Genomic DNA, 14,989 nt, shown 5'->3' on the forward strand with positions numbered 1-14,989 from the left:
ATTTTACAAATGATGTTTTGATTTGTAACGTAGAAAAAAAAAACACTTATAGATGTCAAAGAATAAATTTATTATCAATTGCTTTAGTAAAAAGAAAGAACAAAAATATTGACTTTAAAATGTAATCTAATCCAATTTCTCATATTTAATGAAATCATAATTACTAAAAAAAATTATTATGGGGAAAAAAATTATGACACCTATGATTATTTTTTCCCCTAGATATTTTGTTCCTATATTGTACCAATGGTTACACAGAAATCCCAACTCTAATATGCTAGGTGAAATGAAATAACAATACAATAATCTATGAAATAAAATATTTAAAAAAGAAAAGAAAAGAAAAACAAGTTTTAAAAAGTTTAAGTTGAATAACACACATGAGATGACATGACACATGACACATGACAGGACACATCTATACCTCTATACATCCCAAATTCAAAATCTTATGCATATTCTTCTAAGGTACAATAATGGAGAATGAGAGAAACATCAGCTACTAATGGTATAGTAAAAGTAAAAACTACATCACCCCATAGCCCACATACAGGGATGCTACACAAATTAAGAAAAACAAACACAACAAACCTTTTCAACAAAAATTAAAAATAAAAAAAGATGCACATTTACGATAACAATAAGGGACATGACTCAATCATATTTTGTGTGTTCTTTTAACATGCTTTTTTTTTTCTCCCCTCCAAAAGGTTTACTACAACTTGGCACACTTTTCAGCTAAAAGCTAGTTGTAGATTCTAACTGGCTTCTCAAATGTGTGTCGATTCTGCATAATAAATAATAAACCAAGTATTCAGATTACTTGCTTACATGGTGAAATAGCAATAATGTAGTTTCATTTTTTTTTTAAAAAATAGAAATTTAGTATTGGTTGTACCTGATTTGCAGCATATGACCTTTTGGATGCATTGTCAGAGTGCTCCAATCCCAAGTATTGTTCCCAAGCACTATGAACATCTCTTCTCTGAAACCAAAACCACCCATTCAAATTTACAATTTTTTTGCCATGATTTGATTTTCTCACATATTTTTTATTTTAATTTTTAAAAAAAAAAAAAAAAAAGTAGTAACCTGAAAGCGGCTTGAGACAACATCAGAATCCAGAAGGTATGTAGGACGACCCAAAGACAGAAATGCAAACTTCCACTGATACAGAAAGGAGTCAGAAACCAGAATAATAAATAAATAAATAAATAAATAAATAAATAATACCTTGGAAAACTCCTCATCTGGAACTTGTAGTTTCTTCTGAATGCGTACTTTAACTTCAGCTAATGTCTCACCCTCTCGGATAACAAGAAAAAACGGTTCCCCAAAGTTCTGAACTTGCTGTTCAATGTTCATACCAAAATTAATACATATAAACTTCATATATTATTAATTATTTATTAATTAATACTTACCACCTGGTTCTGAGACGCGTCTTTCATAAAATGATAAACATGAATTAAACGATCCTGAGGACCCAACTCTTTTTCCTCTTCTGGAATCTGTAATTAAAAAAAACCCTTAATTAAATAAATTGACTAAATTACATTTTTCGTCCCTGTTCCCACTAGTAACTTCAACTTCACTAGTTAATCATATACCTAATTTTTGCATATTGGTCCCAAACATATTTGGAACAAGAACCAAAAACGTTATAAAAACCTCAAATAAGGACCAAATTTGCAAAATCAAACTTTCTAGGTTCAAAATTAAACAAAAATAAATCAGGTATACTCAGGGACCAAAAATGTAATATACTCAAAAAGGCATGAAATTAACAAGGAGTAAGCATAAAGTTTGAAGATACCTCCTCAGCACGTAACGTCCAGTATTGATCGTTAATGTTCTCGATTTTTTCATTCAGGGGGAAAATCTGCATACATACATATAAATATAAATATAAATTGATGGAAGTAAAAAGACGGTTATACCCATTATCAAAATTCAAAATAGCAAATCCACATTCTACAATGTCCAAACTCCAAAACCTATTAATACCTTGTAAATCTTGTGGTAAAAAACCTCAAGCAAACGAAGCTCTGCATCTGGATGAGACAGCTCAACCTGTTTTAACATACATTCACCACTCAACTATACAAGATATAATAATAATAATAATAATATGAATTAAATTTGCTACTTTAGTAACTACCTTGGTCTTAAGGTCAGTAATCACATCCCCCACAGTGCTTTGTTTAGGCAGTCTAATGGTATGTATGACTACCTAGTAATTGTCACAAACAAAATATTATTATTATTATTATTATTATTATATATCAAGAGCAAAATAGAAAGTCAAACAAACACGGACCAAAATGAAAAAAGTCAACAACGCTTACTTCATCTTTTGTTGCATGATGAAAAGCAACTTTTAGGGTTTTCAGGCCTTGTAGTTCAGGAAGAGGAATATCCAGTACTTCATAATACAAAATATCTGAAGTCTGCAGCAGCACAACAAAAACATAATAATACAAATTATTGAGCAAATTGAAATCAAATTATTTAATAAATTTTAGTTACCTGATTGTAGTGAGCAAGCATGTCTGAGAGGTGTTCGACTCCTCGATACTTGATTGGTTGAGGTTTGGGTTGTTGGGAATAACAGTTGTGAGATGTAAGTCTGATTTTAGATGGATCATCCAACTTCAAATGCCCAGCAACTCTTTCAACAACATCATCATAATTGTTCAGTTTTGACCTGCTCAAACCAAAGTCAACAAATACATTAAAAAAAAACATTTCTGTGAAATTAAGATCATATTCTTGGGAAACTTACAGTTCCAATGAGAACTCATCCTCTTTTGGTTTCTCCAGTGAACGAAAGCGTACAACCTAGATGTGGACAGAATATGTTGTATATACTTATTATATGTATGCATAAACATATAAAAGGGCAAAAGTGGAAAAATATAAATTTAAGTTTCAGAATATACCTGGCGATTATGAACGTATTCCAGAAAAGATGGAACATCTTGATAGCGGTTTTTTACAGTTCCATCCTTGAGAGGTTTCTGGAAGCAGATAATGTCCCCATCTTCAAGCTATAAAACCAAAAAAAGTATTCATTAAACTAAATCAAGAAACTGTCATAAATAATTATATGAAAAAAGGGAAACTTACCTGACTAGCTCGAAATGTTAGCTTCTTATCAATGTGTTCACACATGACATTAGGTTCGAATTTGATTTCCTGAATGACAAGGGTAATTTAGGAAACAATACATATATAACATTATAAATAATACAATGGACTGAATGAAAGGCTGACCTCAAACAGTTCTATTTCTTCATCAGGAGCAAAGCCTGCCAGCTCATTTAGCTTTCCCAGCATCTCTATTGGCTTTCCACTACTCTTCACAAACAGCCTTCCAACATACCTGAATAACACATGAAACCAGATTTAAGGGGTTGTTTCTTTTTTACTTAATCAGCTTAATGAGTTAAGCGCTTATTACTGTATATGTCTGTTTCTTTTTTACTTAATCTATGCAGAATGACTTAATGGATTAAGCCAAAAAAAAAACCTGGCTTAATATTTTAAGACATTAACCCTTCTTCTTTTTTCCTCCAACTTCTCTCACGTAAATATTCATACATATTTGTTAGAGTCAATGAACATTGTGAAATTTGTTTTTTGGAATGTAAGGGTACAATGGTCACTTTAGTCTCATCCAGACAGTTTATTCAGTCTAGAAAAGAAACAGACACTATGTACACAACACTTTATCCAGAGTGACATCATTACCCACTCAGCCACTTCACAATTTACACATACAAGAGTTAATAGGAAATATATATATATATATATATATATATATATATATATATATATAGAGAGAGAGAGAGAGAGAGAGAGAGAATGCATACCGAAGCTCTTCTTTTAAAGGATCATAGAGTTTGAAGAAAAGTAAAATTTCTTCCTTAGTTTTTGCAGGTGGGGGAACTGGGCGTAGATCCTATATAATATTAATGAGTGAATATTAGAATTAACAATATAGTAATATTGAGTTGAGTATTATACAAATATTAAGAAATAATAATGGAATAAGAAAAGTATAAATGAAATCTTTACCTGTCCAAGTTCGACCTCCAGGAACAACTTAAGCTCAGCATTGTTAGCCTTGTTTGATACCTCTCTCAAATGTCCAACCTAACAAAAATATTGGATTCGACATGTTAATGACAATTTTGCCCTTACTTCTGGAAATTTTTTATTACTTATATATCAAAAGCACATACAGATTGAGCTTCTTCTAGAGGAGTCAAAGGACGATTTGGGCGGTAGGTATGATTTTGGCGTTTTGCCCAAAGCCAAAAACGTTGACATTGCACTGGTATACCCCATTCTTTTGCTACTTCCTCCTGCAAGGGTAAAATGGTCATATAGTTCCATTCACAATTTATTCGGTATAGATTAGAAAGAAACGTGGTTTATCCAGAAAGACATCATTACCCATACATAACTTAATGAGGGGGGGAAATAGAAACAAACAAATTTACTAATTTAGTGAGTAATAGTATTAGTACCTTGAAAAGGGCAAAAGAGATTTGCTTCTGGATACGAAAACTACGAACTTTCTCATGATCCACAAGATCAAAAAATATATTTTTCCCTATTTGTTCATGAAGGTTTTCATCACGAGCAACCTTTATAACAGTATACAAATGTGCCTCTGCTTTCTCTTTCTTCTTTTGCTCCTTTTCTTCTTGTTCTTTCTTCAATCTAATCTGAAAAATTATTTAAGGAATCTCATACTCAGTAATCAGTACAGTTTCATGGGTACGAAAACAATATGTACACAACAAATGACAATCTTACCCTCAGGTGCTCTGCTACATCCTTTTCATCCACATTACATATTATTTTATCCTTGTCACTTTCGCGTATGTACACAAGCATGTATGCATTTGAGTATTTTGTAAATTTAAATGGAGAGTTATTGAACCCAGGGTTTGCTTGAGGCAACTCTTCCTCTCCCCCATATTGTTCATCTAATGCTCTTTTCATGTCTTCTTTTGTCACACGTTCATCATCAAACTTAAGCCTATAAAATACATGATAAAGAATTTTAAATATGTATTAAAGCAGTTGACAAATAAATTGGGAACTTTATCCTGACTATTTTCATACCATTGATCAGATAGGGTTGGCCGAATATAAGCATAATAATGTCCACCATGGACCCCACCACTGTGAACCAATACACTGACAACGAAGAAAAATAAGTAAAAAAGTTGTGGGGAAATTTAATATGTGAAAGTTAAATTTAATAAAAAAGAAAAAGAAAAATACCTGTGAAGAGTGTAGAGATTGCGGACACTTCTATCTGCTTGGGGTGATAAATACTTTCCATTTTCTCTATCCAGATCAAGTTGCAAAGGAAATTCATAACGATCATTTATCTGTAAATTTGGATGAATTCACAAGGAGATGATTACTATTTTAGTGCAAAAAGCATGAAATTGACTTGTGTGATTTGCATATGGCAGAAATAGTGTGACTGATGCTTCTTCAGCCATATATAAGAAGCATATGAAAGTTATAGGGTTGTTTAGTTTTATAAAGTTAGAGTGGAAATAATGCAGGATTAAGTAGCTATTGTGCAAATAAAATGTAACTGACCTTCACCATTGTATCTCGCATGAAATCATATTCAAAACGTTTTAGTTGGAGCTGAAGAACAGGGGGGAAATCTATGAACAAAACACCCTTCTTAGCATCCTGTAAACAAAATGCCAAAAGATAACAAATAAACAAAATGCTAAAAGATAACATATAAACAAAAATTTAGGAGATATTATCCAATTCCAACCTGTAGCCCATGTTGTTCAGCATGATACTTATTATCACCTTCAAGTCGTTCCACTTCTACATACTTATCAAAAGAAGCATAAACATCGCGACACCCTTTCACATCAAGTTGTAGGTCATAAAAAGATTCCTTCCTTGTTGATTTGTAGTCCACATTTATGCATTCAATATAGTTCATATGGTGTCCTTCAAATAGTTGTTGAATTGTACCCTCCACAACAGTTCCCTTCATAATAAAATAAAACCACATAATCATGTATGATCAGATAGCAAAAAAAATAAAGATAACAAGAAAAACCCTATACCTTCATTTTGTCTTCTAGCTTCTCACAAAGAACCCTATTGAGTTCTTGAACATCATGCTGCATAAAAGAATCATATGTATCCCATCCGAAAGATTTTGTCAACTCTTTTGTGGCTACACTGGTGTCACTATACTGAAGCTTATAAAATAAACTCTGTAAAGCCAAAGGTATGCTCCCTGATGGCATGTCATTCTCAGTTGTTGGCATATGATACACAGCCTGTTTCAAAACATAAATATATCAACATGTTATCAGTATTTAGTAGCAGCTTATTTTGATAGAATCATAGAACAGAGGTTTTGATGGGGTATAGTTAGTTACAAACCTTCCTGAAATAAGGGATATGGTACAATGTCTGGAGGAGAGAATTCATATAGCAAGTAGCACCTTGATTCTTAAGCCCAACATAACCAGTTTCCTTTTTAGAGTCATGTGACCAATAATCAACAACCCTTCGAACTGCCACATCAGCTTCAACTATGCATGTGTCATTCAGAATATAGCCTCTACTGGGGTCATATAGATCACTAAGTGGCATAAATGATGTGAAACCCCAATCACTTTCACGTCCATTAAACTGATGTTGGGTATCTGCAAGGTCAAAAGAGTCATAACTCATAACTATCACCAATCCCAAAATCATTTTATTAAACGAATCATTGGAGCTCTGTATATTTCCATGAAAGGGTTACCTTTTCTCATGGTGAATTTGTTATGAATTTGATTAACCACAGCTAGGCTGAACTGAGCATATCTACTCCAACCATATGGCAATGATGTGGAATCAGCAACATCAAGATACATTGACAAATGGTCCACGTTGTTTCCTTTTGGGAATATAAGCACTCGCCTGACCAGGTGAATAGAATTTATTAAAAACCAATTGCCACTTTCATGTATTGGTCTGAAATTATTACTGAAACTCTTAGAGAATAAAGATATACCATTTATATCCTCCAACAAAGAAAACTTCAGAGTACAACTTTTTGCCAGTCAATCTTGAGAAGTTCTCTATAGTCCATGTGAACCTTGCTGATGGTGGATCATCAACTGCTGGTGCATCGACTGTATTGGCAGCTTCTGCAGGTGCAACTGACAAAAAATGGATGTTACACAAGTTAATTTACTTAAAAAAGAGAGTACAAATGCAAACCACTGATGGAAAAACATATATCTGCACAAGCATAAACAGGATATTCGCAAATTCAAAAAGAAAAGAAGGAATCCAATAAGACAGCCAGCGATACCTTCCATTGGTTGGGGTCCTTCGGTGGCAGCAAATTCAGAATGCGGGACTAGCATCTCTTCCTCTTCCGGCTGCAAAATTGAACTCCGTAAATGAACAAATTGGATCTGATAATAATTAATTCCGAAGTTTCTGATCCTCGGAATTCAAAACCCTAAAAATTGAGCATTTTCCACAAATAGTAAAAAGAAGGACACGAAACATGAGCACTTTTAGATCATATTTCACATTCAGAAACGATTATTTAAGAGATCGAAAGTCGATAAACCGATCAAGAAAGTGCAATTAAGCAACTTAAAACAGCAAATAGAGATACAGGCATACGCCTATACAGTTATGTGTTGCGTGTGCATGTTCGTGAATGACTGTAAATCAGTGGGTATGGGTGTGTAGATATAAACATCGTTGTTGTTACATCAATGGGAGGCGGAGTCATGAGAGTCATCGACGGCGATTGGTGGCGGAATTCGATCGGCAAATCGGCGGAGAGACGTGGAGGGGGTCAGAAAACGTGAAGTTCGATCGAGAAAGGGAAAAGGGGAGGCTGGTTTAGGTGGGGTTGAGGGTAGTTTGGGTATTTTAGGAGATGTAAAAGAGGGAGCAGCCGAGAAAGTTCAGAGAACGTTTGTTTGACGAAATAGTGGGGTGGCCATGTCTCGGTGGACGTATTTGGCGAAATGGCAATATAGCCCTCGTTTAGTTGGTCCTTATGGTAGTCAATTTCTCTCATCCAAAGGGTAAACTACACCTCTCTATGGTGTTCGAGGTTCGATCCGTTGGGTACTAAGTGTGGACAGTGTGGATACGAGAAGGGAAGGAGGGGCGGTACTGGAAGACCGCCCTGGCCAATGTGATACTCGAAGAGAGGAATGTCTTCGTCGTATAATCAATCATCCATTCGGTAAACAAGGAATTGCAGGACGAAGAAACGCATCACAACCTTTATTCGGATCCTATATACCATACTGTAAACACTTTTCTTAACAACAATATTTTTATTAGAAGGGTTAGCGCAAAACTAACAAAAATTTACAAAATAATAGCCAATATAGGGTTTAAACGCCAAGATACTGAAGTAACATCAAATATCTTATTCTTGTGCACAATTCAGTTATAGGAATAGTCGATCAATCTATTGATCAACAAATTCCTTCTAGAATTATGGCCACCAAAAGGAACGTCACTACGGTATCTCCAAAGAAGCCACCACATGGTCACAATAATAGACTCCATAACCACACGTTTAACTAGCAAGAGATGAGTCGAATCAACCCATTGCACTACATCCTCCACCACTCTAGAATAAGGAAAACGCAAATCGCACCATCTACCAAGAAAGCCCCTTGTTGTGATATGTGTGTGGGACTTAACGCCGTCAATTGGAGATTCCGACTGGGTTGAGCCATGTAATCACAACAATAAAGAAAGTAACATCAGTTAACGTCCGGGAGGTTGTCCCGAGACGAAGCTCTGGCGGTTTAGTAGAATGTGTATGAGAGTATGATGAGTATGGTTTTAAAGAATTATGAGGTGATCTATTCTTCTGGAGAATAAGGGTTCCTTTTATACCTTTTGCTCTTTGTATATGATCCCTGATGACGTGTCCTAGCGAGCACGGAATAGTCGCGCTCGGCCACTATAGAAAATGATGACATGCCTCAGCGAGTACGGAAGAGTCGCGCCCGGCCACATCAGGAATCGCCCTAAGGTGTAGCATGCCTGACCGGTCGAACCCAACAGAATCATACGCCCACCAAGTGCCCCTGAGAGCAGGGCGCTCTCGAAAAAGGCTCGGCCCCGCCTGGATCGGCTTTCGCTCTGGGACAAACACAACAGTCAGGCGACAAAGTAGATGCTCATAGCATTATCTTCGTAACCAATCATTGGTCCTGACAGACTCAGGAGCACAATCCAGCAATTAGCGTCCCCGGTCCTGTCAGGTCTGACGCTCTTGTCTCGTACGGACCAACAGGGGAGTTCAGTATAAAAGGCTACCCTCGATGCCTTGAGCAGTAAGTGATCCTCTACCAGTTTACTCCTCACTCCACCCTATAAAACTCTCACTGACTTGACCGTCGGAGCGTTTTTCCGGAAGCCCCTCCCGGAGAACGGCTGGCGGCCTCTTTCTTATTGTGACCTCGCAGGTTCACCGAAGTCATAGCCCGAAAGTTGTAGAGTTAATTTCCTGGTCACATCAATCCCAATAGTATCATTTGTCCCATATATGCCTACAAGACGTGGAGGAGTCCCATTGGTGGATCGTGCACCACTAGTGGTTATCTCTATTGGTGTAGGAGAAACAGAAGACAGTGCCATGAGCGTTTTGGCTTATTATAGACCAAAGATTCTTGTTAGGAATAGGACATGTGTGCGAGAGCACCAAACATCAAGGTCCTAGTGTGAGACTACAAGGGCGAGGGCCCGGGTCTGGCACTAGGTTGGACTGCGGCCGTTAACTAAGTCATTCTAAAAATAGTAGTTATGTTACCGTTAACGTAATCTTAGATTGATACGTTGACACCCCCATAAATCGGCAACCATCTGACGATAAAATAAGATATGTGATAAGTCCTCCAAGAATCACATATTCCCCAAACAATGGAAGGAATATCAAGACCTTTATCAGCTAAACAAGTCCGAGTTGAACTTTAGTAATATCGAGCATGCCAAAAGAAAACATTCACCTTACGAAAAAAAAAAAGTATTTAATCCATCTGGTGTGGTGGTTGTCAAGGCCAACAAAAATAAATACCTTAAATATTACATACTAAAATAGTGTAAAGTGGCAAAGAAATCGTATCCACGGAGATTGGTTCAATTTTATAATTCTATGAGAATCTATTTTGTAAAAATACTTGTAAAATGACAATAAATTAAAAAAGGGGGGGTTGATCTTTTGAAATACTTGAATAAACTAGAATTATACTAAGATTTAAATAGACAATTTCAACAAAAACATGGGTTTGATGTAAAATCATTAAGGGAAAGATGGTTGACTTAAGGTTTCCTCACTTTGACTTTTTGGTGAACATATCATTAGAATCCAATGGTGTAGTACTTGTTTCAAATCCTTAATTTGGTTATAATAATCCAAGAAGCTTGAGATTATCTAGACTTTTCTTAGTTATTAAAATGGTTAAAGAAACCCATAACAATTTCTTTAGTCAAAGTCACAATTTCCATTAAACATTTAATTAGTGAAAGTCAACTAGCATTAAGAACTCAAATGTCACCAAATTCAAGAGGGGTCAAATGTTTTCACTACCATGTTAGAGAAAATGCTTTTATGATTGTGTGAAGCAAAACTAACACAAAAATCATTTGTTGCTTGCTAATTTGAGGATCCTTTACTTAATCAAGAAATTAGCCAACTAATCACCACAAACACATTTAAACTCATGAATAAAAACATATAAGTAGTGATAATATGTTAAAACACAAAACATTCCCATAAAGATTCAAGAACAAGTTTATGGAGTCTTCAACATTCAAAAACTAGTCAAAGGATTTCACCAAAGTCAACCAATTTTGGTTTAGCCTAACATGGCTAAGCACAAGAAAATAAAGTTATAAGAGATTGTACCAAGAATTCAACAAGATTAAGAGCAAAAAATGATGAGGTTCTTGAGGGTTATTGGCCTTCAAAGTGCTCCAAGATCTCCAGAGAATTGGTGATTTTCGGATGTCGAAGAGTTGGCTAAAGTGGCACACCAACCTTCCCAATATAGAGCTTCAAATGAAATTCCAAAAATGCCCCAACAGAAACCCACACGGACCGCGTGGGTATCTTATGTGGGTCGCGTAAAAGTGACGAGGAGTTGACCTTCGTCAAATGTTGGGCCTCTACAACTTAACCCATTTGCCCAGCTTGAGCCCAATCAGCTTCTAACCCATTTTTCTGCAAATTTCTTCATTTTAAACCCAATTAGCCTTCTCTAAATGATCCATAGTGATGAGAATAAATCTCTAGATCGTTTAGATCTTTCACAGGTATATTGATAAAGAACAAACAATTTAATCACAATACGATTGAGAACACAATATGGAATCAATATGAAGCTTATAATTCAAATATAGTCACGCCTCAGCAGAGCTCGATAAAGAACTTCCACTGTAGAGGCGAGCTAGGGTTTACAATACATTGAGGAGGAAATAATAAAAGCGTTACAGACTAAGGATGCATGCATGCACCTTAAATACTAAAACCCTAGAATAAAAACAATCACGGTTGGACAGGCCCAAACCGGATACCAAAATTAGGCTAAGGACCGAGCCCATGACGCAACACTATAAGCCCAACACATAGCTTCCAAAATCGCTTGATCTTCAATCTCCTCACACTCGAAAATTCCCCCGCATCTTGCAAATTTAAAGTTTAATTCTTCCAAGCCTTCAAGTAATTGACAAGCCCACTCCATGCATCGCCTCCATAGCCATCAAGCCCAAAATCCTCGTTGTCCTCCAAGTCCAATTGCTTCCCAAAGATCCCGCTCCGCTAGTCTCCTTAAAATCTGCAATTATACTCACGAAACTAGAAAGTACCCGAAAGTGATCATAAAATAACAAAAAGGAAAATATGCATGGAAATCAACTAAAATGTGAGTGAAATATGCTAAAATAAACTATAAAAAGAAGTAAATAAAATTAAACTATCATGGTGGAAACAATACCATCTAGTAAAGTGAGATCATCAATACAATTTCTAACTTCAGCCACCTTGAAACAGTTTGAGCCACCTAGAGATTCTAGGACCATGTATCCATAGAAGTCGAGAAATTAACGTCATGAATCAAATTGTAACATCCCGATTTTCAGAAGTATGGTTTAAAGGTTTAAAGTGTAATTTCGAAGCAGGGACTCGATGAGTAGGTACGCTTACTCGCCGAGTTGGAGCGGGTTTGGGTCGCGAATTAAGTAACCAACTCGCCGAGTCGGAAGCTGGACTCGACGAGTTGGTGCTGGAATGAGAAAACCCTAATCTTAGGGTTTGCAACCTATTTAAAGGACTTTATGTCCTTCTCCCAGCCTCCTATTCCCCCAGAGAGTTCCAGAAAACCCTAATTTCGTGTGAGGCTTCATTGTTGAGGAGAGTGGGGCTTGGAAGAGGAATTTGGTGGAAGGAGCTTGAGAAATTGGAAGCTAGCATCAAGGGGCTTGTATAGATCTGGGATCTACATCAGTTTTGGGCACATCTCTGAGGTAAGGAGCCCTTATCTTAAGCTATTTCCTTTTTGGTTCATCCTTGGTGGTTGTTTTGGGAGTTCCTTAGCTTGTTTGAGATTTATTTTGGGTTTGGAGTTCAGATCTAGGCTTGTGATGGTCCATAATGTCATAAAGTTTCTGTTTAAGAGTTATTGGTGAAGCCCTTTAGTCCTTAACCCTAGCCATAGTGTGTTTTGGGCCTATATCTCCTTGGTTTCACGTAAAGTTTGCAACTTTATGTGAGGGTTAGATTGTAGAAGAGTGGATCTATGGTTTGGATCCCCTGCATGGCTCGAAAAGCCTCTGAATGGATTGAGAACTGGAGAGACTCGGCGAGTCACATGGGTGTACTCGACGAGTTGTATGAACATGTGCATGGACTCGACGAGTTGGAAGAACAACTCGGCGAGTCTGTTGAAGATTGCCTTGGACTTCGCGAGTCTGTTCTTGGACTCGACGAGTCTGGTCGCAGAACCCAACATCTTTTGGTTAAAGCTTTAGATTAGTGAGTCGGTTGGCGACTCAGTGAGTTGGACAGGATGGAATTCCGAGATCGTTGAACTCGACGAGTCTTGGGGCGACTCGGTGAGTTAAGTTGTGCTATGAGAGTTTTCTGGGTATGGGAACTCGGCGAGTAGAGTCAACCAGGAAGGTTGACTTTGACTGAGGACTTTGACACTGACAAAGAGTTGACCAGTTTGACTTCCAAGGGTACTTTGGTAATATTGGTATTTATGGAATTGGTTATTCGGCAGCGTTCTGTGGGGAAGATCGTGTCGGTGGTCGGAGCAGCTTGGTCTTATCTTTTCAGTCGGCAATTGCAGGTGAGTTATCCTCACTATATCGACAGGGTCTACGACACCAAGGCCGACCCTTTATCGGATGGAAATCCGGGTATTGATTGTTATGTTATTGCTTTGCTAGATCTGCATCCTGGTATTTAGTATGGTGTTATGTTAGTGACCTGGTTAAGGTCGGTACCCAATATATAGGGTAATGTTATGCTAGTGACCAGTTAGTTCATAATCCTGGTTAGGATGTTGATATGTTATGTTATCTGTTAGATTGTTTGTCTGGTTAAGGATTTGTTATGTGATTAATTGTTTTATGTGCACATGGTTGTTTGACGGGGGTTGGGTTGAGGCGGATCCTGCTTTGTGTTGTAGGTCAACATACCCAGGGCGGACTAGATATTTCGAAGGCCCAGCAAGCGATCCGGATAGGCTGAAGGCCCCAAGAGGGCGGACCAGACGTGCCGAGGCTTGGAGAGTGGACCAGGCCGACTGAAGGCCCGGTGTGGGCGAACCAGTCATACTGTAGACTCAGAGAGTAGACCAGGTGGATTGAAGGCCCGGTACGGGCAGACCAATCACAATGTAGACTCGATGTACATAGCTAGACTCGGAGGGTGGACCAAGTGGACTGAAGGCCCGGTGCGGGCGGACCAGTCACACAGTATACCCGATGTGCATGGTTGTTCTATTTGTGATATATTATGAGTATGTTTATGTGTGGTTGGTATTTTGGGGGTAACTCACTAAGCTTTCGGGCTTATAGTTCAGTGTATTGTTTCAGGTACTTCAGGAGATCGTGGCAAGGCAAAGGCGTGATCGTACCGCTCCTCATGTTTTATGATTTATGTGATATGGTTCTGGGGAATACTCTGATGTTTAAACTATTTTGAAAACAAATGTATGAACTTAATGGTTTTTGAATGAATTAAAATGTTTTAATTTGACTCAATTTTTATGGTCGTTACACAAATCAAGTAATTGTTGCAATTGAACAAACATAATACCTCCATTAAATGGACAGTTATAATCTCAAACCCAATAAACACCATTTCTTTGATGGTTAATACTACAATCTTTATCTTTATCTTTACAAAGTAGCAGTGTAATTTCCCAAATCTCAAACCAATTTTTTTTCATTTTAAAAGAGATGAAATCATACCATTAAATCATAAAATATTAACATTCAACTACTTGTTAACATAAATCAGATAAATCAATTCATAAGTGCAGAACATCTCAAAAACCATATTAGCAGATGTGATGCAATCACACCATGCCCTTCCATGTACTGCCAAAAAGACCTGCAGCATTTATGTAAGGCCTGGTTTTTGTAACATGTATTATTTCACAAGATATGATTTATATACAGTGAGTAGGCGAAATAAAGCTTTGAGTTGTTTTAAATTGAGTATTTAGTGCAATATAATTGATGAGAGTTGTATATCTTGTTGAGACGATTTTGTAGATACAAAGAACATCAAAAACGAAGTTCCTATGAGAAATTTATGACCGTTTGAATATTTTGATGAAAGTATGTTGCTATTTTGAGAAAGTCAACAAAAGTCGAGTCAACCGTCAACTTTTGACTACCACAACGTGGTGGTATACTAGTTACGACATGG

General features: G+C 36.9%; 1 protein-coding gene across 3 annotated transcripts; it reads right to left on the reverse strand.

The window, feature by feature from the left end:
* Positions 1–322: 322 nt before the first annotated feature.
* Positions 323–8,014, reverse strand: LOC145075147 (ubiquitin C-terminal hydrolase 13-like). 3 transcript variants are annotated; one of them, XM_079021447.1, is made up of 29 exons: positions 7,787–8,014; positions 7,373–7,442; positions 7,070–7,217; positions 6,818–6,975; positions 6,451–6,716; positions 6,126–6,344; positions 5,822–6,046; positions 5,632–5,730; positions 5,302–5,411; positions 5,140–5,214; positions 4,828–5,053; positions 4,536–4,736; positions 4,248–4,370; positions 4,081–4,158; positions 3,876–3,964; positions 3,277–3,385; positions 3,130–3,198; positions 2,943–3,050; positions 2,786–2,841; positions 2,530–2,707; positions 2,349–2,450; positions 2,162–2,233; positions 2,008–2,073; positions 1,817–1,882; positions 1,428–1,511; positions 1,234–1,350; positions 1,093–1,167; positions 899–985; positions 323–787 (listed from the first exon to the last, which is right to left on the reverse strand). In XM_079021447.1, the coding sequence occupies exons 1-29, from the start codon at positions 7,814–7,816 to the stop codon at positions 746–748; spliced, it is 3,348 nt and encodes a 1,115-aa protein (XP_078877573.1). In that variant the 5' UTR covers positions 7,817–8,014; the 3' UTR covers positions 323–745. The 3 variants fall into 3 exon arrangements, with proteins under 3 accessions (XP_078877573.1, XP_078877572.1, XP_078877574.1); XM_079021446.1 differs by having other exon boundaries at positions 1,425–1,511; positions 7,787–8,013; XM_079021448.1 differs by having other exon boundaries at positions 1,425–1,511; positions 7,773–8,013.
* Between the last annotated feature and the right edge of the window lie 6,975 nt (positions 8,015–14,989).

This window comes from Lactuca serriola, chromosome 9, assembly GCF_051521515.1.
Source record: "Lactuca serriola cultivar US96UC23 chromosome 9, Lser_US96UC23_V15, whole genome shotgun sequence".
NCBI lineage: Eukaryota > Viridiplantae > Streptophyta > Magnoliopsida > Asterales > Asteraceae > Lactuca > Lactuca serriola.

Bases quoted from the DNA above. Each gene is read 5' to 3' on its own strand.
- LOC145075147 (XM_079021446.1), bottom strand. From the start codon at position 7,816: ATGACTCTCATGACTCCGCCTCCCATTGAT. The intron at 5,731-5,821 runs GTTGGAATTGGA...TTTTGTTTACAG, and splicing joins CTGAACAACATGGGCTACAG to GATGCTAAGAAGGGTGTTTT. The intron at 3,965-4,080 runs GTAAAGATTTCA...AATATTATATAG, and splicing joins TGGAGGTCGAACTTGGACAG to GATCTACGCCCAGTTCCCCC.